At 41.0% G+C, this 27,420-nt stretch overlaps 2 protein-coding genes across 6 annotated transcripts in view; one reads left to right on the top strand and one right to left on the bottom strand.

Moving 5' to 3' along the window:
• Positions 1-9,538, bottom strand: part of MAEA (macrophage erythroblast attacher, E3 ubiquitin ligase) — a 52,517-nt gene extending 42,979 nt beyond the window's left edge. Inside the window, exon 1 of one of the 3 annotated variants that reach the window (XM_064448943.1) lies at positions 9,434-9,538. In XM_064448943.1, coding sequence (XP_064305013.1) covers positions 9,434-9,478 — 45 coding nt within the window. In that variant the 5' untranslated portion in view covers positions 9,479-9,538. Of the gene's footprint in view, positions 1-9,281; positions 9,398-9,433 lie in introns of those variants that run through there. The other 2 variants (XM_064448942.1, XM_064448944.1) reach the window with 2 other exon arrangements.
• A 597-nt stretch (positions 9,539-10,135) lies between these two features.
• The window catches only part of CTBP1 (C-terminal binding protein 1), a 248,832-nt gene continuing 231,547 nt past the window's right edge, over positions 10,136-27,420 (top strand). For 2 of the 3 annotated variants that reach the window (XM_064448934.1, XM_064448932.1), the window contains exon 1: positions 10,136-10,223. The gene's annotated coding sequence lies outside the window, so the exon portion shown is untranslated. Of the gene's footprint in view, positions 10,224-15,347; positions 15,431-27,420 lie in introns of those variants that run through there. The other variant, XM_064448933.1, reaches the window with a different exon arrangement.

Here is a 27,420-nt window from a genome sequence, read left to right as displayed (position 1 = left end):
CACTGGCAGAGATGCCAGCAGAAGCCTAATGCTAACCTTCTTCCATTACAGAGGTTGGCTACTAAATCTTGGTGGTGTTTCTTATCTTGCCCGGTTCCCTATCTACATAAGGACTTCCGTCTTCTTTCTTTCAAGAGTTACTGGTAAAGGATAATAAAAAAAAAAATATTCAGTAATATGAATTACCTATCAACAAAATCTACTACCACCTTTTTATTTTTTTAACGTAGAAGTCCAATACCTTTGCATGGCATGACTTTCCTTTTTTGAAGTCACATTAAGTGATGTACATTATTCCATATTTGATTAGTCAGGATAGTATTTCTGCATCAATAAGCCATTGGTTGGAAGGGAAAAAAAAATCAATTACATGTATTAAGTAAATTTTATAGAGCGATTCTTAAGAAAGTAGAAGCACTGAGTCTTCCACAGCTATAAAACAAATCCTCGGACTAGGTCAGGAAAAACACATTTACCAGCATTTATCTGAGAATTTCCAGAGAATTAAGGAGAGGACTAGACACAGGAGAAAGGGATCTTCCCTAAGCCAAGTTAGCTTGTTTATATGAAGTGTTACATTCTGCATTTTTACTCCTTTAGAGGAGTCGGATGTTAGGCTAAAGTGTAATGGCTACTGCATGAAACTTCAAATACCAGCTTGATGCTGCCCATAAGTTTTCCTAACTGGTACACAGTAATACTGAAAGATTGAATTGCATTTGTTTCAGTCATAATTAAAGTTTTGTGGAAAATGTAACCCTTTATCCTTCCACAAGTCTTTAGCCTTAGAGTAGACCTTTAGCACACCAGTTCTCAGACTCATCTGGTCACATCCTACAACATAGGCTAGATTCCTTCTTCACTTATGGAGATTCAAGCCTAAAGAACTCCAAATAAAAATGGGAACTAAACCCCAAAGAATCTCTTTCAGAGTACAACATTCAGAAAAAAGAGTCTCTACACCACAGTGACTGCATATAGGAAACTAGTTCAGATGTAACAGAAGGAAATACAAAGTAAAAACCAGTTTGTGTAGCTATCATTTGGTTGTTGGAAATTAAACAGTAAGAGTGATACTTCAAAAAAGTCATCACAGTTGAAGGAAAAATTATTTGGTGGTAAAAGTAAGACCATTAATCATTCCCCAGCCTCCTGTTAACAGGAATTTTCGAAGGTTTATTTTCTAAAACCTGATTTTCACAGAAAACAGTATACACAGAAACAAGCGTGTTTTACATAGGTTTGCAGTTCTGTAAAGGAACACCTGATTTCCTCCTGTATTTGGGAGGAGAGTTAATCAGATCTAGCTTGACAGCAGTACCAACTCATATGCAGGGCAGTTTTAACTATACAGCCTGGCTTTACTGACATCTGTGTGACTCATCCTTCTTTAACATTACAGTCTCTCAGCTGAAAGCAACTCCTTGCCACATAAAGTGTAGAACATTTTTAAACAAAAGTACCTACATTGTGTATCTTTTCAAATGAACTGAATCATGGGCAGGAGGGAATCTGAAATGGATTTAAAAAAAATAAAATCTTTTCAGGTATATGAAGTCAGATAACTAGTGGGAAGAAAAAAAGTTTCAAGAAAATAAAATAAGAGTCCTGCCAGGTTAGGTGGGGGAAATCATTACAGAACTATGTTCTCCTTTCAAGGGTCAGAAAAATGATGTGCTTCCTCTCCTCAATTGTGTTAGCTTATAACACCTGAAAAGCACCAGAGATCTGTATGAATCTACAGGTCGCCAAGATAATCCAGTTGAAGACTTTGAGGTATAAATAAGCTTTTTCAAATGCCATATATTTTGCCACAGATACATAGGGAAAAGAAAGTGAGAAGTGCAGTGATGAAACTGTCTTTCAAACAGACAGAAGCGAAGACCACTTAGCTCTACTTTACACAGAAGCAAAGAGGAAGTATGGGAACATGGAAAAAAATTAAGCATCTCCTATATAGTTTTAATAAACAAAGTGTCAAGAGAAAAGGTAAACCCAGCAAGAAACACCTTTTAGCATTAAGCTGTTTCCTTAAGACTAAATCAGATCACCAGGCTCATCTTCAATAAAACAGAAGAGTACAGGACATCTACTATACATGATGACATTTGAAAAATGAGGCAGTGTACAATAAATTACTGCAAATTTTCCCTCAAACCAACAACAAATAAGCATTTCCAAACAGAATTCCTGAAATTCTGTATTTTTTATACACTTCCTTGATAATTCTTAGATTATTTCAGAATCGAGTCAGTATTATTACTTGTCACTGAAGTAATACAAAATGTAAATATCACCACTTATTCACAGAATGAATCCTTCTGTTATGTAGTTCTTATCAATCCCTTGAAATAACAATATTTTTCCTTGTTCTAGGCAAAAATCAGAAAAGGAAAAGAAAGGTAAAAGAAAGAAGTAGTAGCAATTTCATGAATGAGAGGCTTAGAATGGTAAGATTTAGGTTTAATTAGGTACAAGCATTAATATAAACTCTGGAATAGATATAGATCAAAACAGACAAAATCTCATAAGCCTAAATACAGTTGCAGATCTTTTGGATTAAAAAACAAAAGTTCTTTTTAAAAACAGTTTCAATGTTTTTGAAGTTTAAAGCCTAGTAGTTTTCCTTAGTTAAAAACATGTCAGTTTTACAATTCAGGAAGACAGTACTGCATATTCTAGAGCAGCTGTGTCTAGAAAGAAAATATCATTACAATATTCCAAGCTGCTACCTCAATACAGGAGAGAATTAGCAGCAAAAATTCTTGGACTATCCATCTGCTACACATGTACTTACTCAACAGAAGCAATTATAATCCTTCAAAATATGATCATTTTACACAAACTGCTAGTAACTTATTACTGAATACATTATGAACTTTTGAAGAAGGCTGCCAACAACAAAGTTAAGTGTTTTACAAAGCCATTTTACAGTTTTATATAACTGTCTTGCATCCTTATGTAAGCAAATTGACAGCCATTTTAGAGTCCTGTCTAGAGCCACACTAGGGACATCAGAGACCAGTCATTTTCACTACACTTGTTCATAGCTGCCACCCTGGACTCATGCCTCAAAAGAGATTTCTTCACTTTTTTCCTTCTAGTAGAAATATTTGAGTACTAACAAAAACCTAAGCATTCCTCCCTGTCCAAAGAAGTGGAGGAGTTGCTCAGCTAAGGTCACACAGCAGGTTTGTGTCCTGACCAAGTCCCTTCATTTGTTTTGATCCAAATATTTGTTAATTTTAATCACAGTATCACCTCTTTAAATGAAAGAGGTTGTCATCCTGTGTGTTTGCACAGTCCAGACATCATGATACTGGCTGGAGCCTTTAGGCTAGAGATCCCATTTCGAGTCACGCTGCTCCCAAAATAACCTATTCCAGCTGAAGGGACAGCATTTCTCCTAAGACAAATAATTAAGGATTATTGATTCAGCAGACTTATATCAGAATACACAAATGACCAAAGTTCTACCCAATATAGATATCTGTTTTACTTTAGTTCTTACTAGTTTACAACCCAAGGCGATCCACAGAGTACTCAAAGCTAAGGTGAATCAAAAGGAGGTTGTAAAGCAGTTAAATTACTGGCTATCATAACAAATATATCCTAACAAAGCCTTGCCTTATTTAAATAAGCAATAATGTGTTGTAAGTAATCAAGTATAATATAGTGTATTTCACATTCTGGGTTAGCAAATACTTCCCGTATAGTTTATCTTTAGGCCATAAGCTATGGGAGGCCAGATATACAATGAAGGTGGTTTCTTAAGTTTACAAGGACTGATGGATTTTGCCAGCTATAAGGATAGCAAACACTCACTGGCCAAAACAGTACCTTCCTAAATCGGTGAGCTCAAAAGGTGCACTATTACACTGACTAACATGGGGATGACTGATTTGAAAGACCATGGGAAGATGTTTAGAGAAATAAGAAAAACTGACACTGGGTGATCCATAACATCCAGTAAGAGCTCCACTCCTATCGCACTAAGTTCTGAAGCATTTTCCTCAATTACCGTACCTAGTAAATGTCTGAAGCTTATCTTTCCTCCTGTCTCCCAGCTCTTGAAAAATATTCACTATGCAAAGAATCAAAGATTTCACAGATATTCCTGCTTTATGTCAGTATTTAAAGACCAACATGTTAGCTGCCATACAAACATATTTCTATACCAGAAAACATACACAAACCAAACTCACAAGATCACAGGGTACTGTCCTGTGAAAACACTACAAATCAAGTATGCTGCAACTATGAATTGCAACATCAGCTAAGGAGTTACTTTGAAGATACTAACATGAGGTCTTCCATAAAACGTTTGAGAGTATTTTTCTTGAAGAATTTTCCTACAGGCACAACGGAGCACTGATAATCAAGCAGCATCTCTAGCTCATGGCCACACTGTTACTTATTGCCTTTTACTGCATTTTCTTCCTTCACTAATCACTTTACAATGTTTTATAGGGAATGGGCAGGGGTGGAAAAGACACCAATCCCCACAGGAGCCAACTCCTCCATTAGCTGCTTTCCACTGTCAAGCTTCTCCTGAAGTCCCACAGCATCAGATTCTTCTTAAAACACAGCAGCACACAGAGACCAGCGCAGAACAGCAGCGCTACAAGAGACGTCACACTTGTTTGCTGACATACACGTGTGATGTGTCGAAACAGGAAGCGCATTATTCAGCGGCACACAAATGCTCAGTATGGACGTTCAAAGCACACTCGGTGAGTCAGAGCACCCAGCTGGAAGATGGATTTAGTGTGAGATACGAGCGTTCACACTGAGTTAGTACAGAGCTGACTTACCAATATCCATGTTTCGCTCATTGTGCTAACCTTCTATTTGAGAAGCATTTCACAAATTGGGTAACAATCTAGAAGGGCCTTTTTTTTTTTTGAACACTGATGTACTGAAAGTGCATTAGGTGTTACAAGTTCTGTTACTTCTGTCATTCTTAAGTTCTGCCTGAGCCACTTTTGCTGCTATATATTCCCAGTTTTGACAAAAGTACTCTGTGACTCATAATATCAAAGTGCAAAGCTATGTTCAAAACCAACAACTTAGAGTGAAGCATATAAACAGGGATAAAAATAAAGCAGTGCAACCAATTGTGCAAAAAATTAATCTTGCACCTTTTTTGCTTCAGTGGGAGAAGAAGTTGACCCGAAGTGTTTGACATCTTCATTAGTGACCTAGATGATTCACATGGTGGAGGGACAGGAGTTGGACTCTATGATCCTTGTGGGCCCCTTCCAACTCAGGACATTCTATGATGGATCAGAGTGCACCTCCAAAGTCTGCAGATGACAAAACTGGGAGGAGTTGTTAACATGCTGGATGGTTGTGTTGCCATTCAGAGGGACCTCAAGAGGCTGGAGAAATAGGCAAACAGGAACCTCATGAAATTCAAAGGGAAATGCCCAGTCCTACACTTGGGAAGGAACAACCACACATACCAGCTGGAGACCAACAGCTTGGAAAGCAGCTTTGCCGAAAGAAAACCTGGGGGTCCTGGCAGACAAGTTGCCCGTGAGGCAGCAACATGCCCCTGCAGCAAAGGCGGCCAACAGCACCCTGGGCTGTGTTAGGAGAAACTTTGCCATGGGGGTCAAGGACAGTGATCCTTCTCCTCTGCTCAGCATGAGTTAGACTCATCCAAAGTGATGTATGTGTCCAGCTCTGGGCCTCCAGTATAAGAAAAACATGGACATACTACAATGAGTACAGCAGAAGGCCACTGAGATTACTAACGGATTGAAGCATCTGATATACAAATGAGAGAGGCTGAGAGCCAGGATTGCTTAACCCTGAGAAGAAAGGGCTTGGGGGAAGTCCTATCAATGTGTATAAGTACCTGACGGAGCAAGTAAAGACAAAGCCAGACTACTCTCAGTACTACCCACTAAAAGGGCAACAGGCAATGGGCACAAATTGAAATACAGAAAAGCCCATGTAATCAAAAGGTGTTTTTTTTTTTAAATACCATAACAGCAGTGAAACACTGGAACGAGTTTGCCTAGAGAGGCTGGAGTCTCCATCTTGGAGATAATCAAGAACAGTCTGGACATGGCCCTGAGCAACCTGCTCTGGTTGACCATGCTCTGAGGGGAGGCCATTGGACTAGCCCACCTCCAGAGGTCCTTTCTAACCTCAGCTGTTCTGTGTTCCATGGACTCAGGAGATATGCTTCATAAAATCCTATTCTTCTACCTGCTCCTCTCTTTAGGCATCAGGTAAACATAGTAATGCCATGATAAATTAATGTCTTATTAAATCTGCTGCCAGTATTTCCCCTGCCACAGCTGCCAATAAAAGAAGCCAAACAGCAGGTCAGAGATGGTGCTCAAGTATTCTGTGCCCTTACAGCTCTCCTTTTGATTAACTGTTTTTTAAAGCAGTTGCAGCCCAGCTAATCCTAAACCCTTTCCAATGAACAGCCCAGATAAGAATATTTTCATTAATGATCATCTCTGCTTTCAGGTCTTCCATCTTCCAGTTTGGGGCTCTTACTCCATATAGTTTGCTAGTTCAGTTTAACAATTAGTCACACTTCCAGAGATATGGATGAATTATCTAGCTTCCTGTCATCACTTGTTTATTAGTGTTTCAGCAGAGAATTACAGTAACAATGTTCACATTCATTCATTTTTGAATTGCCAGCTTTCACATTACTTGCTCTCAGACGAGACTAGCATAATTCTCTATCAGTAGGCTTTTTTTTTTTAAAAAAAAAGATTCCACAGCACTTTGGAGGAAGAATAGCTGGCAACTTTCTTGGCCTTGAGAAGGGAAAAGGGATCAGAGTGGGGGGAATATTCAAGTATTATTTTGTACACTGAAGTAGCTTCCCTAGATTCAGCTGAAGGAGTCTATCTACTTCTGAGCTGAACTGTTGAGGAATGGCTGAAGCGTTTCCACTCCTGCAGCAACCACAATTCAGCTATGGAATAGGGATTTCCCTTTGCAGTTTTAAGCACTCTTTCACATGAAAGACACTCTGTGGAACATACTGTAAGTGTAGAGCTATTACACAACTATTATCTAGTGATGTTGGCATGAGGAAGCTAGAGGGAGGAAACAGGAAGAATATAAATACAAGGCTATAATCTTTTATACTTTACTCACATCGGGGAAAATCACTGGTGTCCAGAGCTCCAAGAGAAATACTAGAGCTACTGTGTTAGTGGACAAAATAAAAATAAGTTATACACATTATTTTCACCCAGTGTTTGAACAAACTGGAAATAAAAATTCACAGAGGGTCAGTCCCACAGAAACTTTTAGGCACCTAAGGAACAAAATGGGATTTGGTATCAACTTACTTTAGTAGACTTCAGCCTTAGCATTCACTTCTCCCTGCTGCCATTTCACCTCTACCACCAAAATATTTTGATATATGACTCACAGTTAAGGACATTTAAGAGGATACATTAAAAAAATTTGAGCAGACACTGTTCTGGCAGGTTTTCTAAACAATGAGAAATGCTATTAAATATTACAGGAACAACCCAGAAGTTGAATGGGTGCTGGGAAGAATCAACAAACATCACCTTTGCTAGGAAATTAAGAGTTTCAGTGCAAGGGTGTCTTACCCTCACATTACTTTGCTTCCCAACTTTACAAACAACATTCCATTCTCTTATGTATATTTGTGTTGTTTTTTTTTCCAGGGAAAAAGAATGCTTGTGAAAATAAAATAATTAGTCCAAAATATTCTCTACCTTTTAAATGGCTGGCACTTTGACAATTCATCTTAAGTCATAAGGAGCAAAACAAAAACTCGCTGATCCTCACTGCCAGTAATTTTTCAGCAACCTAACAAGAAAAGCTGCGATAACAACTGGAATACATCTAAAATGCAGTCTTAAAATTACCTTCTTAACTTTAAATGCCTTCACATTGTTCTGGCTGTGGAAAGTGCTAGAGCGCTCCTTATAGCTACTGTAAAATTTAAGCCTGATGCTGTCAGCTTTGAAGTACTTCACGATGACAGAAAGAAGCCCTCATATGTAAAATGGGAATCAACACTGTGTCCTTCTGCTTCTTGGAACTAAACAGGGTGAAGCTAGGAGAGTGGAGGAGGAGGACATGCACAAGACGAACATGGCTAGAAAGCCTGCAAAACCAACGCTGCAAAGAGCACACAGTACTCAGTGCATGGAAGCACAGCATGATCCCAGCACAACAAAGTTTACTTTGCATAAACGTCTCCTATAGATGAAAAAACGTCGATACACTGACATGAGGGATGTTTAAATAAGCGCTTTGCGATAGAGCTCCTTCTCCTAGCTCCCTTCCGCGGTTACTGCTATTAACGTGGTAGACCTACTGCTCAGTGTACTGCTGTATATACAGCACAAGACTTCAAACAAAGGTTTCCATTGATTCCCATGAGCATCATCCTTCCAGTTCAACAACCCTTAGAGGCGATGACCTTAACGCTCGGCACCGAGTCCTTCATTTGCTTTACAATACCTAGTTAAAGCCAAAGCCCAGCTATGCAGTCCTGGGGAAACTACCATCCTTCAGACAGACTCAGTGCCTTAACCAACACTCCAGGCATTTACCAAACCGTAAGTATTTCGCGTATTCGTCTCTACAGGCCTCCAGCCCTTTCCAGTACGTTTGTCCCTTTTTGTATTTTAAGCTCATCCCCACCTCCGGGGGACCAAGCAGCCAGGGATCCATATTCGCCTACCCCCTCCACTCCCTCCCCTGTAACACGTCTCCTAACAACGCCACGTAGATTCAGCCCATCATCTGGGACGAGCCTTCCAAGCGGCCCTCGGTCTCCCCGAGCCGCCATCCCTGCGCCCCGCCGGCCCCGTCCCAGCCCTCTCCCGCCTCACACCACCCCCGCCACCGCAGCCTCGCCTCACCGAGCCGACCTCTCCCCTCCCTCCTCCGCCGCCCCCGGCCCGGGGGCCTCCCCGCCACCTCAGGGCACGGAGGCACCCGGGGCGGGCGGCATATTCCAGGCACGTCCCTCACCCTCAGCGCAGGGGGAGGGGAGGAGGAGGAGGAGAGCCCGCACCGGCACAAGCCGAGGCGTCAAGCGGAGGAAAACGGGGACGGGCGGGAAACCGTGCAGCAGGAACACCCCCCCACCCGCCGCCGCCGCCCCCCCGAGGGCTCCTGAGTCGGGCAGCGGGAAGGAAGGGGGACCCTGGCGCCCACCGCGCCACAGCCTTCATCCCCCGCTCAGCGCTGTTCTGGTGGGACGCTGGCGCCTTTCCCCTACTCCTGCGTTCCTGGGGAGGCTCGGCACCCACCTTGAGAGTGGGGTACTCCTGCACCTTCAAAGTCATTGAGAGCTGAGCAGCTGATTCCTGCACCGCCATCTTGGATTAGGCACCAGCCTCCCTCCTCCTCCTCCTCCTCCCCCGCCGCCCTCCCCCAGCCCGGACCGGAGGGAGCTACCTACAGCGCGCGCGGCATGACGGGCGATAAGGGCCTTCCTCCGCCCCATCCCTAATGGTGACGGGACGAACCAACGCCGTCCGCCCCCGACCGCGGCCCGCCTTCCCCCCCCCCCCGCTGCGGCGGTATGGTACGCTCCGCGGGACGGTGGTGGCGGAAGAGCAACAGCGGGGCGAGAGGCGCCAACCAATGAAAGCCACCCTTTCGCACGCTCCCGTCGGGATCGTTGACACCGCCTTAGAGCTTGAGAAGCGGCGTCTGATTGGGCGGCGGTGTGGGAATGGGCGGGGCCGCCTGGATGCGCGGACAAATCAAGTGGGATTACGGCATCGAGATAGGTGGGAGTTTAAGGGTTGACGGACAGCCAGCCACCCAGTCGGGATAGAGAGAGCTTTCCCGTAGTCCAATCAGAACCGCCTCTAGTGCTCAGTAGGCGGGACCTAAAAGTAAATTTTGATGGTGACTTAAAACGGCCGTTTGAACACCCCCCTGAGGTGTCCGGGAAGGGGAGGGGCGGGACGAGGGGCGGAGCTCGTGGAGGCGGTGCGGGGCACGCTTTGATGAGCAGGGTCCTCAGCCAACGCCGTTGCGCCGCCCTGCTGACAGGCAGGGAGTCCAGCGAATGGGTGGCGCGGCTGGGGAGGGCGGGCGGGGCAGTGGCCCGGCGTGTGGCTGTGTGTATGTTGGCCGGGGAGGGGAGGGGGCCGCCCCTAGTAAGTTCCGTGGGGAGGAGAGAGTGAGTGAGAGTCAGTGAGGCGGAGGCGGCGGGAAGAGGTTTAAATAGCGGAGACAGCGTGAGTCCCCTTCCCTTCAGGTCCTTCTTCCTTGCGCCGGGCCGCTCTCCCTCAGTCGGGGCAGGTGGAGCAGCCCGGCGCGGCGTCCCTTGCCCAGCCCGCCGCGGGGCTGCCCGCCCTCACCGCTGAGGGGAGGGAGTGGGGGGGGGGGGCAGCCCCGGGCCGCTTCCTCGCCGCGGAGGAGAGGCCGCGGCGGGGCCCCGCTCCCGGGCGGGCCGGCGCTGAGCCTCCCCGGTGCGGCCAGGGGCGGGAGCGGCTCCCGCGGCGGCCGGGCCGGTCTCGTCTTCCCCGCGGGGGAGGGGGGCGGGGATGGGGGGTGGCTCCCGTTCGGCCCTTGAGGAGCGCGCCCGGGCGGCAAAGCGGCTTCTCCCGCCGGCCCGGCGCCCTCCTCCTCCTCTGCCGGCCGGGCGGGCGGCGCAGCTCCCTCGGGGGGTGAGGTGTGGGCAGGGGGCTGCCGCCGCCGCCCCCGGGGTGCCGGCGTGCGCTGCAGCTTCAGAGTAGCGGTTTTCAACTTTTAGGGTTTTCCTCTTTATTTTGTTGTTGGTTGGGTTTGCGGGCTCCCGGCTGTGCCTGGAGGGAGCTGTGGCTCTCCCCCTGGCCGGGGTAACGCCGCAGTCAAGGCGTGCTTGTCTCGCTGACCTCTGTCCGGCTCCCGAGAGGGGTCCGCGGCGTTCGTGGGCCGTAAGGGGGAAAGCCCTGGTTTAAATGAGCAATAAATAATTCCTCTGCTGAGCGTACGGGAATGTTTCCGTATAAAAAAAAGGGACCTGATCCTGAAGACTGTCTCTACTTGTGTGTTTGAGGGAATAAAAACGCTCATGGAGTATTAATTTTCTGTCTGTTGATATACAAGCTACTCTGTCGATAATTCGTAGAGGGCAGCGTCTTGAGGTTCAGCCATAGCATGTGCCCTCCTTAGTACCCCACACGAAGCCTCTCGCTGGGATCCCAGCACCTTAGTGAGCGGGGCGGGAAGCGCTTTGTCAGACCTTGAAGCTTTGGGTCTGCAGCGTAACAGTGAGAAAGTGGAGTTAGACTGAGCAGGAGCTATATGTGCAGCGATCTAAACTTTCTTCTGTTGTTGAAGTCGGTGACAAAAGTTCTGTTTCTCGACGCAGGTGCTTGTCGTTGTCAGCAGATATGCTTCAGGTACTGTGCTGTTGGGGTCTGAGGCTTTAAAGACACCCCAAAACCTATAACCATTAATAATCATGATGTCTTTTGCTGTCTTTCCTAAACCTTGTTATATTATTTCTGGTCGGTAGAAGACTGTAGAAAAATAAACACAGATTCTTCCAGGAAGGTAAAACGCATTTAACTTTCACGGTTTGAAAGAGCAAGTGATATTTAACAAGTGTGTGTCTTAAAATATTCAGTTACGTTATTTATTTCCAATGTGCATAGGCCCCGCTGCACTGAAAGCATTTTCTATCCATCACAAAGGGCTGGTGGTAAATAAAAGAAAATGTGTGAAGTCGTGTAGTTGAGTGTTAGATTCTCTTCAGCTTTGGACTGCAAACTATTTATTTGTGCTTACTCTCAGCTGCCCTGGCATTCAGTCTGGTACTGACCATAATCAACAAATGTATGCCTGAACATAATTTGCCAAGCCCACACCAGGTGCAAAGCCTTTGTTTGAAAAGTGTATTAGTAAAAACATTTGTGTCAGTTACACCTGGGATTAACATTCATGTCTAGACATGATCTTGGGGCCGGATTCTGCAGGATGATTTGTGTGAGGAGGATTTTGACTCCATTAAGTTTCCTTGCAGGGAATGGCTCACCTGAGCTTGTCAAGTGGAGGACTGAAAACTTAGCTCAACTGTTGTTGCATTTATAAATGTAATTATGTGGCATTGTAAATTCTTCCTGTTGTTCTTGCCTGTCTTAAATATTCTGTAAGCTAATATTTAGAAGGAAATTTTGCTGTTCAATATTCCATATCATTGGTGTTACTGAACAGCTTGAACTTGGCATACTCTGAGAGCTGTGATGCTTATAGGGACTGGAGAAGCGTGACTTTTAATGTAATTTACCAAGTCATATATGTATTTGTCCAAAAAACTTCCTTGCAACAGATTTTCCTTATATTATGTTCCGTTCTGATAATACAGTAGCTTATCTAATGTAACACAAATATTCTATGGATACAGGTTACATGCTCAGATTATATCTGTCTTTAAACTAGATAATTTTTGGTGAAGGTTTGTCAGGCATTAGTAGCCAAAGTTAAAGGGTTTGCTTAATGGAACAGATGGCCAAGCAACCATCATGTCAGAGAAAACAGCATGTATTCCCTGTATTCTTGGTTTAACACAAGAGGGAGCATGTCTAATATTTAACCTTTAAATATTGCAACTTCAGAAAGAAGGCTTTAAGTGTTGAGTGTCAACTAATTTATGTTCTAGGCTCCATGTGCAAATATTGATACAACCTATGCGTGTTTCTGGCATGTTTTCAACCTTAGGTTGCAGCTGTGGATTTATAATATAAATGTTGGCATGATAAATGTGGAGATAAGAACTAAGCTAATGATCTTTTGAACTTGTTAAAATCTGTAGTTTCCTGATGAATTTAACAAAATATTTATGGTTATTGTTATTCCTGGGTATGGTTATTCATATACAGAGGTTGTACTTTGTTCTTTAATATTAGGTTAATAAATGTCTTCTGCTTAACCTACCATACACAGACATAAAGCCGAGGCTTGATTTAATTAAATTTAGTTTAATTACCAATACAACTTTTCTTTTACAGTTTTTATAAATTTTACTGCTTTATTCTTAAGTAGGAAATACAAATTTGGATCTACTAAGAAGGTTTGTGTACCGTATCTTGTTTATTTTTCCTTGTCCCCTAGTGGTGTAAAAGGCAGAATAAATATCGGCTTCCATTTTGTATTGCTTGGCATTGTCCAGTTGAATCATAATCTGTTAATGTTTGTCGTCATTTAGTGTCTTATTAGTGTGAATTAACAATCAGGTAAAATTAGGCAGCGCGTACCGAATACTCCACACCTTTAGGAGAACCTTACTTGTTTGATGGTGTATTAAAAGTATTTCCCATAGTCTTCTGCTTTGCTCCAGAATAATGATTAGAGAAGAATATCTACCATTAAGCACTGCATGCAAATTAAGTATCTTTCATAAACCTATAGACTCTGGATGCTATTTGGTAGGGCAAAGCAGAAACCGTAGTGCTCTGGTTCCACGTGCTGAAGACAACTGCTGTGGATTGAGGTTTTACTACACTCCCTTCTCTTTGTGGATGTTACAACCTCCGCGCCAGGGCAGCAGAAGCGAACGTGCAACACCATCGTGTCTCAGTTTAGTAGATGAGACTGGCACAAGCCAGTGATGTGGTGCTGTGTGTTGGATCAGGTGGGAGCGTGGGTGGCCCCGCTGGCCAGGAGAGCTCTCTTCCCCTGAGCAGATGGGTGGTGATTGTACTGGCCACCTTAAATGGAGAGGTGGAAGCTTCCACTGTGTTCTTCTGGTGAATTATGAAATATTTAGGACCTTGCCTTTAAGCTATGTTAATTTTTTCTTGTGAATAATGGGAGAAAGTTTGGTATTTTTTTATCAACTACTGTGCACAGCATTGACAGAGTAAGGTGTTAATATCAAAGCAGCTTGTCTTCAAAGTACTCCAGGCTGCTGTGTTTGTAAGACAGCAATGCGAGATGACATCTACTAATACCAGATACCTTGAGGTAGATACTCAGTAAGTGTTATGACTTTTAGAAGATAATGAGGATGAGACAATTCCTACTGGGGAAATTGTTGCTTTACCGAGTCATTCACAACAACTGAGCATTTTTAATGGATTGTTCCATTTTAATGGCTGCTGATTGATTTGATATAATACAGTGCAACGGTACTGCGGCGGCAGAAATTCATAGAGAGCAGAGACACACCTTTTGATGAACAAGTGCTGATAATACTGAGTTTTGTAAGGTTCAAGTGAGCTGCCTGGTGTCTTGGCTATTCCATATCAGTTAAAAGGGGCAAAACTTAACGCTTTGGTTTTCTTGCCCAGCAGACTTAGGCTGTTGCTCAATTTTTACATTAAGTGCATATTTTTACTTTAAAGGGAAGTGATAATATGACTATATGGTTCTTTTTTTTGGTCTTGTAACTTTAAGCTTACATCTGAAGAGTGTATTAGTGTATCTGGCTTATGTAAATAGGCTGGAGAAGTTAGTGTGTTTATTTCTGTATCTGGAGGAAATTACCAAGGGTGTAAAAACTCAACAAACAAAAAAAAGCCCCCGCCAACAAAACCCAGCGATTAACACCGGCAGGAGAGATTTCGCTGATGTGCCACAGTTTAGAGCATCGTTGTAAAGTAGTAATTGCAGATCGAACGCTTTGCTTCCTTATTTTAGCATGATTATAAGGACGCTTTCCTTATCAGGGGAAAATGTAGATGCCCTCAGCAACTGAGGTAACAAAGTTGCCATAATGGATTAGAGTTGAGACCTCAGCAGAGGCCATTGTCTGTGCTGAATCAGCTGTGTGAGCAGACAATTTAATATCTCGGTTACTAATCTGGTACCTTTCAGGCAATGCATGCGTGTAAAAGTTGGTTAGAAATTGTTCATGTGTACACAAACCGGTTTTCAGGTGTCAGTATTTATTAATTTGATTTTATTAAAAAAGTGGGGGGGCAAAATTCACAACGCAGATCAGATTCTTTCAGAATGTGAGAAAGAAGAGTTGTATTTGCATAAAAAATGGCATGTGGGACTTAGTGAAGTGGTAAAGTGCACAGACTCCTCTAACTTTCTGAATGGTCTGAATGGATGTTTTAAAATGCAAAGGGGAGGGCGTTTACCTGCGAGCAATTTTTTAGCCCTGAGCACTTTTTGTTTTTTTTTGCTTTCTGAGTTACAGCCCCCTGAAAAATGGGGGGGTTTAGAAAGAAAGTGCTGACACAGCCTTAACTACAGAGCTGTGCCCTGCGTGCTGCTGCAATAATTGTCCAGACAGTGTTTTCTGCTTTCCTGCCATTGTGCTTTACATTCCTTTAATTCATTCCATTTTTAACTTTCTGAAAGTTTGGTATTATTTAAAGCCGGCGGTGTGTGTGCAAAAGCCAGAGGAGCAAGGTTGTCAGAGTAGCATGGACTTGTTAATCTCAGCCTGATCTTGTCAGTAACAGCAGAGCAGAGGGAGAGGAACTCCGGCTGGGGCAGCGCTCCAAAGGTTTGTCTGTTATTTTTATGCCTAAATTACGCCTTAGTAGCAAACGCCGCCGCCGCGGAGCGTTGCTGGCGATCTGTGGGCGCCGGGGGTGCGGATCCGTGTGCCTTTGGCCGTGGTGGGTGTTCGCGAGAGCGGAGGTTTGCCTCGGTGTCTGGCGGGGAGAGCGAGTGTGTGCTGCGACCGGGGAAACGCTGAAGAAGAAGAAACCCTGTTGGTTCTCCATGCAAATGACCGCTTTGGTTGTAACAAAAGCCTTGATGTTGGGCTTGGAAAAATGATCTGACAGTGTAACAACCCCAGGCCACTTTCGCCATGTTTTTGTTTATTCATGTTTCATTCCCTTTTCCGTAGCTATCTCGCAGATGTTTCCAATTTCACTGTTGTTGTTTGGGTTTTTTTTTTTCTTACACCGTTGAGCCTTTTCGGAGTTAGCAAGAAAATGTGTGAAAGAATGTTAACAAAACCGAGAGGTGTTGCAGATGTTTATACTGGAGTTGTTGCGTTGCGCCTGGCGATACTGGCAGGGGGATACAGTGCATATGAAGGAACGTAAGAAGCATCTGTTTTAACTACGGAGCTTGTAATTTCGAAATGTGCCCATTGTAACTTGAATATTCAACATAAACAGATGAAGTGAGCACGTTCCCGGTACGCTGTGGCTGGTCGAGATCTCGTTTGTTTGCTACTGTTTTTTTTGGAGGAGGAAAAAAATAAAAAAAAAAAAAGGCGAGCAAGAGCAAGGGAAGGAATATCTGTGACACAACATGTATGCTCCTAGATAAACTCCTGCCATCTCGGAGTGCCTTTAAATATTTGAACAGCTTCTGTTAAGTCAAATAAAATTGGTTACCATGAGAAACAAAAAAGTCTAATAGAATAGTTGAGCACACTAATGAAAACCTGAATGTAAAATTGTTTCAGAATCATTCAAAGAATTGAATTAGACACAAAATCTTTTTAATAACAGTCATAGTAACACATTTAAACATTTTAGCTTCTGAGGTCTTGGAAAACAACACACAGTACAGAAACAGCAGAGGTGGATGGTATGTTATCTTACAGTCGCATAAATTGAAATGTAATTGTCTACTAATGATAATAAAATCAGTCTGTTACCAGGATTTTGAGAGTGTTGCATGTGTCGAGGCATACACAAATAAAATCTTAAATCTTAAAGGACAATGATCCAATGTCCGGAGCCAGTGGTTAAATCAGATGTGGTAACTATGGTGAGAGGTAAAGTTACTTAGCTTCTCACAGACCATGCATATGTGGATTTCTTTTTGTATAATGGAGATTAAGGAGAAAAGGATTAGAAAAATCTAAAGAGAAATTTTGAGCAGGAGACCTGTAGCCTTGCTCTGGGAATTAACACTGAGGAGGCTTTTAGAACAGAGGCAGGGTGGAAGTAAACACTCTCTTGTAATATATATTGATGATAATTCTAGAAAGGAATCTTTCTGGTTGGGAATGTCAACAGCAGCTCACGCATACAGGAATGAAATCAATCTTCTCCATGTTAAAATAATCCTCCTACTCCAACGAAACAACAACAAAACCCAGCATAGATTTTTACATTACCAAGTGACAGCAGCATAAGATCAGGTAAGGTCTGATATTCTGAATTAACTCATTTTAGGTTCTTGCAGAATTAAGCGATATTGATTTATTTGGATTGCATAGCATTCCTATTTTTAAGCATGCATATGATAGGTATTTAGTGGGTTTTTTTAAACTTCAAAAATGGTGGTCATATGAAGTGGAAAATAAATTCAGAGCTTAGTATTTTGGCTGGTAAATATTGGGAGAGTTTGAACTGCAGCCAGGGAGACTTTGACCATGTTTCTGATTTTCCTTGTGTTGAGAGGGTTCAATGTTACCCTGAGCTTTTCAGGGAACTTCAGATTATGCTGATCAACTCAGAGGGATATGGGAAGCATTGTCATGCTTGCACATAGTCATGTTCTGAGAGAACCACCAGAGATACTAATTAGTGATTAGCTATTTGGAAGAGTTAGGAAATGGGAGAGGCCAGGTTTGATTTCCAGTGTAGAGGGACCATTTTCCTATAATGGTGAAAAGCACATTCATTTTTACAGTGCAGAGAGATCTTGGGGGTATGAGGTGTGTTCAGCTTTCTAATAATAGAGGTTAAAACATACTGGGGTTTTGGTAACATATTAGAAACATCTTTAATAAAATATTTTAAAGTTCTGAGTTTCCCTTCCTCCTGCCTCCCTGCCCAACGTAGTGGCTGAAAAACATGTCTTGTGAAAAGCCTACAGGGGAACTCCTAGGTCAGCATACTTGGTGTTACAACTTGTAAGGTGTTTATGGATTTGCTAGGAAATACTCTTTGTTTTTTGTGGGTCTTAATCCCACGCTTTCCTTTCCCAAGTGTGCTAGGAGTGTGTTATCAGACACCTGTTTAGGAGACTGCATTTGCTACAACAGTGTGGATTAAACCTGTGAATGGAACGTATGTACACTTTTGGATGTCGGGCAAAATGATAAATAATAGACCCAACAACAATGTAATTCACATTCATTACAAATTGTTTTCACAATAGAAATAATCAACTCAACATTTATTGATTTTTGTATTTAAATTGTGGTTTCTTGAAATGTATTAAAAACTCACTAATCATATTCTGCCCTAATAGGGAGGAAGAGGATGAAGAAAAATTCCATTGCTGTTGTTAGTGGACAATACTTTGCTTTTTTCCCTATTTTTGGAGCTGACATTTGAAAGGAATGGCACATTGTTATTGCTTTAATAATGGATTATTATTTCAGAATAATATTTTTATTTATATAAAGATTGCCATTTTAGATTGAAGCAGCAAGCGTCCATAAACTAGAGTAAGATTCAGATATAGCTATTGATGCGTGACAATTAATTTCATTGTTCAATGTATTCTGAAATGGTTATCATCCTTCTTTATTAGGACATACTATATTTAAGGGCGATATATCTGTATTTCAGGCACAGGGCGCTGTTCAACCTAATGGATAGGACAGTTGAATTGGTGCAAAGAGCTTTTTCTTTGCTCTGCTGTTGGATTGGGCCAAGTCAATTCACTTTCTGTTTCTGTTTTCCATCTATGGAAGGGGTATAATGGTAATTCCTTTTTAAAGTACTTTGATATCTACTGATGAAATTTGAGACAAGCGGTATTTTGTCTTACAGCAGCACATATGACCGATAGATGGTGGATGCTCACATAATATTTGTATCAAAAGTCATTAAGCATTAAAAAATTTGATGATAATCAGAAAAAAGCTCAGGGATAGCACTGATGAGGTATTTCCAGACTGTTGCTCCTAATTTAGAAGTTTTGTAAGTATCTGAATATCAGCTGGCTGGTTAGTACCTTGTTGTTGAGTATTGGCACATTATCAATCTCTGTTTTAAAATTTCACACAAAAGATGGGCCTTCATTGACGTGTTCAGCTGTTCTGTTGGGATTCAGCCAGAAGTGTAGTTTTTAACAGCATTTTAGGATGTTGGAAAAAACAGAACTCTCCATTTCCCCAGTGAGACTATTTATATTAGTATCGGAGAACCTCTGGCCTTCTCGGTTATATTTGTAGATTGCAAAAACCAGAAATGCAAGATTGAGAATTCCAGTGCAAACAGCCATGTTTGTGCTCAATCTCAAACAGCTGAATAGTTTCTCTTAAGTCACTGGGTCTGTTGAAGTGAATAGGAATTCTCAGGATTAAAGTTTACAGTATTTATCTTGTTCTCTTTGTGCATGGTCATGGAAATTCTCCAACACAATGTGAAGTCTCATGTGTTCTAAGATCTTTGAGAGATGATTCTTGCTCCATTTGCATGTCATATGAAGCTATGTAAACTGGTCTCAGGTGCAGTGGGTAGGATGTTTGGGATAGCTTAAAAAGTGCAAAACAAAATTTAGAAAGAAATAGACTGGCCTGGCAGCCCCTACAGGTCATTCTTCAGAGTTCACAATAAGGCTTATCATTTGTGACTTGCTAAGGACTGATTGGTGTAATCAGTTGCCAGAGAGGAGCAGTTAAATATTTAAATTTGATAGTAAAATTTAAGAAATTATAGTTAGAAGTACAAAGTGTATCTTAAATGTCCACAGTTTCCTTAATGTGTTACTCTGCTTCGATTACCTACTAGTATATTTTTCTTTATAGATAGTCAGTATTTTGTTATTGAAAATGGCTGTTTGTTGTTTTCTATTCTTGCATATAGTTGAAACAGCCCCAAACACTTTTAAAAATCTACTTATATTGTGGTGTTCAAAGAACAAGATTTTATTCTAAAAAAGAACTTTAGAATCTTAAAAACTAATTTCTCCCACAGTTTTCCATTTGACAGGAATATTTTTCTTCATCTGGAGAACAAGCCAATATGGCTTAGTTTGTAAAATTTGTTTATGTAATGGTATTTTCTGTCTACACAGTGCCTGGAATATGTCTTAGAACATAAATAATAGGATAAATAAAAGGTTTTTTTGTAGCTAAACAGCTTCTGTTTATGTTTCTCAGTAAGTGTGTGTGGAGAAGGATTCTTTTAGCTTTGAGAAACGGAGTGCATGGTCTATCTAGTAAATTATGTCATTTGTTAGCTTGATAAATCTTAGAGCATCAACTACATGACAGGTTCCCTTTAGAACAGTAAAGATTATGTGGGGTTTTTGTGGAAATCATTACAACTTAAGCTCTGTTGTTATAATGTATTTCTCTACCTTTCTCAGGTAATTGTGCTTGGTTTTGTAGAGGAAAGTTAACCAGTGAGAATGGTGTGAACCGGTAACGTGTGCACAAATTGGAATTGCTTCCCTGTGTTTTCCAAGGAAATAATGACGGTGTAAAAGCTTTTGTGTAGCCTTTTTTCTAGATCTTTCATCATTTCCCTCCTTTGCTTCCTGATACGCCTCCAGAAGGAGTATGGCATGATGTTTTCTTTGTATCTCCTTTCAAATTGTAAAATGTATGTGTATGCCCTCTTCTTTTTTGGTACTTTGTTTTTGCTGTGCTGTGACAGGCAAGTAGAGATAGAAGTTGATATTTAAAGAATATATTACTCTAAGTGCTTTTAAGCATAGTCACTTTTTGAACATTCACTCTTCTTTCACTCTCTGTTTCTGCAGTTAAGGGAGTGATATCAGTGTCATTGTCATTCTGACTTTTCCACGTAAGTGATGTGAATTTGCTCTGATGCAGTTAGTGTATTGCTCCTCAGGCCTTATGGCAGAAATAGATAGAAAAATAAAAGTCCGTGACATCCTTCAGCATGAGTTGAGGGAGAAGGCGGCCAGTGGAGTTCAGACCACGAGACACAATCGAAGAGAGCTGTTACACTTATGTTGTTGGGCATGCGTTGATGCGTTTCCCCAAATGCTGGCACAGAAATAAAGAAAAGATCCTGTTTACTTTTAGGGTCAAAGTATCTGGGAAAGATTCTCTGGGGAAAAAAATGACCATTTCCCATTCTGCTCAATAACTGTGGGACAGGAAATTGACATTGCAGATTCTACCTCCTGGGAAGTCAACTTGAGGAAAGTAAAGATTGTGGTAGAGTCGTTGGACTATGAAAGTTAAGCAGATTAAATCCTTTAATCTGTTTAAGATATACAGTATTGCTTTCAGCCCTACATTGTTATACTGGTGAAGATGTCTAAAACAAGGTGATGTATTCATCGCTGTAGGAGCAATTCAAGGTTTAACTTTTCTGATCCTGATGTGACTGTATCAAAATAAACACATTTGCATCCCGGTTGTGTACCAAGGTTTCTGGATCTCATTGATACTTATTTTGAATAAGACTTAAAAGCATTGTGACCAAGATTTCATTAACTTGAGCATCTCTGCCCGCCCACTTAAGGGAGGACTTAACCTGTAGAAGTGCTAAGAACTTGTACGGGAAAGACTGCCTGCTCCTGCTGTGAGTTGGGGAAGCAGTATAAACCTATAGAGCACAAGAGGTTGGCAATAGAGGGCACAGGTTGTAAGAACAGATAGTTTCAAATTTCTATTAGCATTGTACAGCCAAATTAGTAGATACATAGATAAGTATGGCAGATATTTTAAGTGCTCTTTAATGTCATTGTAACTTCTGGATGCTTGCATTTGATTTTAAGCTGTTGTGTTCTGTATTTGACTACATCTTTACCTCTGTTCCTCATTATTTTTCCAGTGTTTATGGTTGGTTGCTAGTGGTTTTGCCTTGCAGTAGTGTGTTCTAAACGTATATATAAAATTTTTTTTTCCTGATTTAGAGCCCATTGGTGATAGCTTTGCCTGCTTGTCACAAGCTTCCCAGAAATGCCAGTAAGATTTACTGTTCCTTCGGATGTGTTTCTAGATGGAGCAATGTCTGCATTAGGTAAGGAAGGGCACAGCAGTCTAGTCCTGAGGTGGTTCATAGATTGTGATTGTCCAGGTCTGTCTTGGGAGAAACGGATGGTCTGTTAGCGAGCCTGAAGATGTAAGTGCATGGTTTCTGGCTGTAGGGTTATATAGGATAAAATGCTAAACTGACCATTCTCCTAGCTTATGGGCAGCATGTCCTATTGAAAATTAGGAATACTGTCTTGAAAGTTCCTTAGTGTGTTTCTGTTTGCTTCTGTCTCAAGAAACAACGTTGTCAGCTGTTTTCTATCCCAATGCTTTGATTTTGGTAGGCATTTTTCCATCTTCATAATAATGATAAATCAGACTATTGTCAGCTGGAGGTCCTCGGATTATACTGATGGAAGTGGAGTCCAAAATCTTTTCTAATGGCTTGAGAAGAGCAGTGACATACTCTGACACTTGAAAGGTGAGGTTGAAGTGTGCAGAGCACTATATTTCTGCTGGATGTTTTGGGACTAGTGTGAAACTGGTGTCATTTTCGGGAAGCTGCTTCTCTGAGTGACAGACAATTCCATAATGTTGTTTACTGTGAATTTGGACAATGTCATAAATAGAAATTAATGTTTGAGAAGTAGTGATCTGGATGTGGAACAGTAGCTTGTTGAATATCCAGTGTCAATTTTTCAACTCTTCGAGTACCGCTCCTTCATGTTGCATTTAGTAGCAATTTATGTTATAAAGTAGTTATGTTATAAAATAGTAGCAAGTTATGTTATAAAAAGTGAGGGGTTTTGTGTGGAGTCCTAACTGCAACATTCAGACTGGGATAACTTTGCATCCTGAAAGGTGTTTTCTTAATTTCATCATTTGACTTTAAGATTTAATTACTAAAACACATTACTATCTTTGTTATGGATTCACAGGGGGCTTTTTAAGAGGTACAAGCATTAATTTCTAAGAGTGTGCCTGCTGTAGTTTCAGCATTCTTTCATAAATTCATAATTGGTATGAAATCAGGCTTGGGTGGCACTAATCAAGTTTGTGTTGTTCGGGAAGAAGTTCTTGTGTGTATGGTATTCTGTGTTGAAGTCCACGAAGCCAATGTATACCTAAAGTTGCTATAAAAGCTTTTTTTTTGAGCCAATGGTTATTTATTGTAGGTATAGAAAGTCTTGCATGCTAGTAGGCTGTTACCCAATGCTAATTAAAAATGACAGTCACTATTGTTGCAAACAGTAACTGGTGAATACACAATAAAAACATCCAAAGCAGACTGTTCACTGCAAAGTGGCCACAAGTATGCAGTGCAGATATTGATTTGTCCTATCATCTTAAGAAGTTAGCCTACAATGAGGAAGCTATCTGGTGATGGGTTTTTCTCTTAAATTAGCTTTTTTGCTATTAGCAGTCTTTGCATGTGCTTGAAAGAGCCTTGAAATGGAAAGCATGATGTAAACAATAGGCATTACAAAGACCAGATAATTTCAATATGATTTTGAAGAGGTATTTTAAAGTTGTGGCTTAGACTTGGCGCGCACTTTGCTAGCAAAACTGTTATGTATTTCATCAGCTTGGGATTGCAGTAAAATTTTAATTTAAAAACTGTGTTATGCCCAGTGTTATACTTGTCAAAATAATCCATTTCTCTTTACACTAATGGCTGCATTATTTAGTTTCGCTGCTGTGAAAGTTTTACACAAGTTGCAGCCTGACTCAGTATTTTTTCAAACTGGTGTTCACATTGATGTCAAGAATGACAATACAAATAGTTCTCAAAGAGTAGGATAAGGCACTGGACTGTAATTCAACATTTCATTTTTGTTCAACATCTGGATACATACCTCTGGATAGGATAGTTTCCTCGAGATTAAATTAAAACTAAATTCAGTTTAAATTTTAAATGAAATAAAATATTGACATATTAACTGTCACTATACTGTAACAAAGAAATTGTCTTTTATTATGAGTGTGCTGATTCTCTAAGGAAGAATATAGTTCTTTCCTAAAATCATTATGAGTAATGAAACTGGTATATACACAAATCAGTAATATATGGGATTTTAACAAGTGATCTATCAAAGGTGGCAATTTCCAGCAATATTTTATTGTCAAATGCGGTGCATCCCTTAAGCTTTATGGGTGCAGCTTGTCAGCAGAATAAACAAACACCCTGTCCCTCTTTAGTCTTGCTGCCAAAATAAGTAACACTGAGAATGTAAAATATTTTTGGTCAAACGTAAAGACAAACATGCCATGGTGGTTGGCAGTTGCATGTCCCAGAGCAGACTTTGAGATGAAGGCTTCCCTCTTCAGTTGGTGACTCTCGAGTAATTAGGAAGGTTATGCTACGTAAGCATTGGGGCGAATTTCTGCAACAGTTCTTGTGTGGGAAAAGAATTTGTCATATTGCCAATTGCGAAACCCAGATCCAACAAGAATCTGGAATCTGAATCGACAGGTCAAAAGCTTCCATTGTTTGAATTTTCAGAGATCCTGGTACAAGCCAAAAAGGGTCTTGAGAGTTTTCTGTTTTCAGAGAAGTGTGCTAAATCCTGTGTGAGATTAATCTATCCAGAATACATATTTAGCCTGGTTATAGTGCCTTTTAAACCTAGTTATAGACCAGTTTTCTGTTCTGCTGGACACTATGTCAGTCTGAAAAAAAACCCCAAAAATAGGATATCCCTGAAGGGTCTGTCAGAGATGAAGCAGGACACAGAAGATGGTACGGACAAGCAGTAAAGTAACTGACTATTAAACAAAGTTCTCTGCAAGCCTGACGTGCAATGCAGATGAATTATAATGGCACTTGCTCGGAAGTACAGCAAATGTGCAATGGATACGCTGAGCTGTTGGTAGTGAGAGTGGGTTCTGATAGACTAGATGAGTGCTGCAGGTAAGGTGATGATAGGCTGTCTCAAAAATATCTACCTTTCTTTTTGTCATAGTGGAAAGAAAGAAGGTTCAGCCTCATCAATGTTTCTGTACCCCATAGAGGCTTAGAAGGGAATGTTTCAATGGATCTTCTTGCTCCTTCAGAGCAAAAAGTGTCCTATAGCAGGTTGTGTAGTCGCCTGATGATCCATATGGTCCTTCCTTTTCTCTAGAGAAAACATCGGCATCTTTTCACCAACTGCTTTTAGTGCTAGCACTCTAAACTTTACACCCTTTGTCTTCTCCCTTCCGTGTGGTGTGTGGATGGGTTGCTTGTGAAAACCTAATACCTATCTAATGCAGGGCAGAAAATTCATTGTCTGAGCCTGGAAATACAATTATGCATTCGAATAGCGACAGTTGGTGCAACACGTCCTCCCCAGTGAGACGACTTCCCTATCCATTCTTTGCATTGCTTTTATGTAGTTAGGGGTGGTTCTTTCCTATTCGGAAGTCCCTGATCTGGGGAGGATATGATAGAGTTACTTAGATTATAGAGCAGGAGGGAGTGTGAAGGTGCCACCTTATTTTTGTGGCTGCTGTTTGTCAAACTAGGAATGATTCCCTTTTCTTTTTGACTGTGGATGTACTATTGCAAGAAGATTTGAAATAAGCTACTAATCACTTGTATTTGCTTACTTTTGCTTCCTAAATGCAGGCTTATGAAGAAAGACTTCATGATATAGATTGTTTGGAGATGTATGTTATAAGATCACTAATATAATAAAGCATTTGGGACACAGTTGTGCTTAATAGAGATATTATGACAGGTGTCTCCCGATTTGGTGTTAAAAAAAAAAAATTGGTGTCGACCCAAACTTTTTTTAAAAATACTCTTAATCTGGGGTCAGGAGGAGATGAGAGGAGATAGAAAGACCAAACTCAGTCAGCTTTGTTAACCCTATAATACATTTCACATGAAAAAGCAGAATGACCGAAAAAGGGATGCTGTCAGTTTTCAGTTCTCCATGTTTCAGATGTAGACCGTCTTCATTGAGGGTCATTGCATTCATGTGGATTGTGTTAAGAATTGTGCTATGATACTCAAATTACTAAGCAATGAAACTTTTTCCTTTAAGTGTTTGAGCTCTGAAACAGGAGGAGAGGGAATATCTTCCCTCCCCCACCTGCTTTTGGAGGATTAGGTTCTTACTTGATTTTGTAACATTGAAACAACCGTTACATTTAGTTCTAATTTCAGCTAAAGTTTAGGAAGGTGGTTGATTGTGGGCATGAGCTTTAGACAGACATACACTTCCTGGGGGAAAAATGCTTTTTTGGTGAGGAAATTATGGTAGAGATCCTTAGATTCTTCTTTGGTCACGGGGAAAAAAAAGTCAGATGAACTCTCAAATGTTCCAAAAGTTTGTGTTAAAACAAGGCTTTGATACCCCGGAAAGGGCTTGGTGCTCCTGGCTGAAGCGGTTGCTGCTTTTATGAGGTATAGATCACAACAATTCAAGATAGCAGTAAGAAAATGTGTGATTCAAAGATGATATAGAAGATTTTTTGTTCTGGATTAAATTTGTCACATAAAAGTATCTGATGCTGATCAAGTCATAGGTTAACTTGATAGTCACATTTATAAGGTGTTTCTAGCTTTCTGTGTAGTTTTGTATGGCTTTAATGGATTTGGGTTATAGTTGATGAACTACAAAGATGACGTAGACCTGAAAGGTAAGACAATAACTGCCACCTCTGTCTTGTGTCTTAGCTTTACAGCACAGTAAAACACTGCCAAGCAGTACAAAACATTAACATCTGTTTGGTATTAAAACATATCACCAGTACTGTAATGGCTTATTCCTCTTAAAGCTGAACATTGTTTCTTCCTTGTACTTCCACTGGAACTGGTAGGGGATAATCTGGGTGATCTAGAAACGTTCTGTTGTAAGTCATGGTATGGCCAAGTGGTCACTAGGGTGAAATTAAGATAATGCCCTTAGGATTCCTTTGTATTCCTTCTCAATTTAATTTTACTAGATTTTTTTTTTTTTTGTTAAACAACCAGATATAGCTTGTGCACTTTGCCTTCTGATGTGTTTTCTAGTGTTGCCTGTTAGTGTCCAAAAATATAGGGCTGAATATTGCTGAGAAGTCAACTGAAGTGTTAAAGCAGGTTGTTCTAATAAAAGTCTGGCTGACATAAAGTCCCTTTCTCAGGTAGAACAGGCAATAATTAGACCTGTTAGTTAAAGACCAGATTTTTGGTTTTGACCTAAAGTTTGGACGTTATCTACAAAAAAGTTTTCACTTTTGCTTTAAAGAAACTTTGTAGTTTTTTCTATTTCTCTATGTTGGATTTCTGAAAGAATTATCTTTAAAAGTAACAGCTGCTTTTGACTTGGCTCAGGTGTTTTTGTAATATAGCATGTTTAATGTTGAGACAAAATTAAGGAAATTAATATGTAATTAAAGAAAGGTCTTTCTGTGAGGTGACAGACTAATACAGCTAGTGAGAGGGATGTGTAAGCTCCAAACCAGATGTGAGTTGGGGAACTGAAGTAGTATAGATGGTTGGTCACTTCTGACAACCTGTCAGTTATATGTTTTGCATCAATATGAGTGTTTTAGGATGAAGGAAGGTGAGCAGTGAAAGTAAGAGCGTGCTTGCCGGTGTGATTGTTTTATGAGAAGAAGCATCTGGCTTGTCACTTGGCTCATTATTTTATCAGTGAAAGTTACTGATGAAATTGTGATGTATTATTTCACCTGTGATGATG

The sequence above is a fragment of the Phalacrocorax carbo genome, chromosome 4 (genome assembly GCF_963921805.1).
Source record: "Phalacrocorax carbo chromosome 4, bPhaCar2.1, whole genome shotgun sequence".
Taxonomy (NCBI): Eukaryota; Metazoa; Chordata; class Aves; order Suliformes; family Phalacrocoracidae; genus Phalacrocorax; species Phalacrocorax carbo.
The sequence above is the reverse complement of the archived record's forward strand: the minus strand, read 5'-3'. Positions and strand labels throughout refer to the sequence as shown.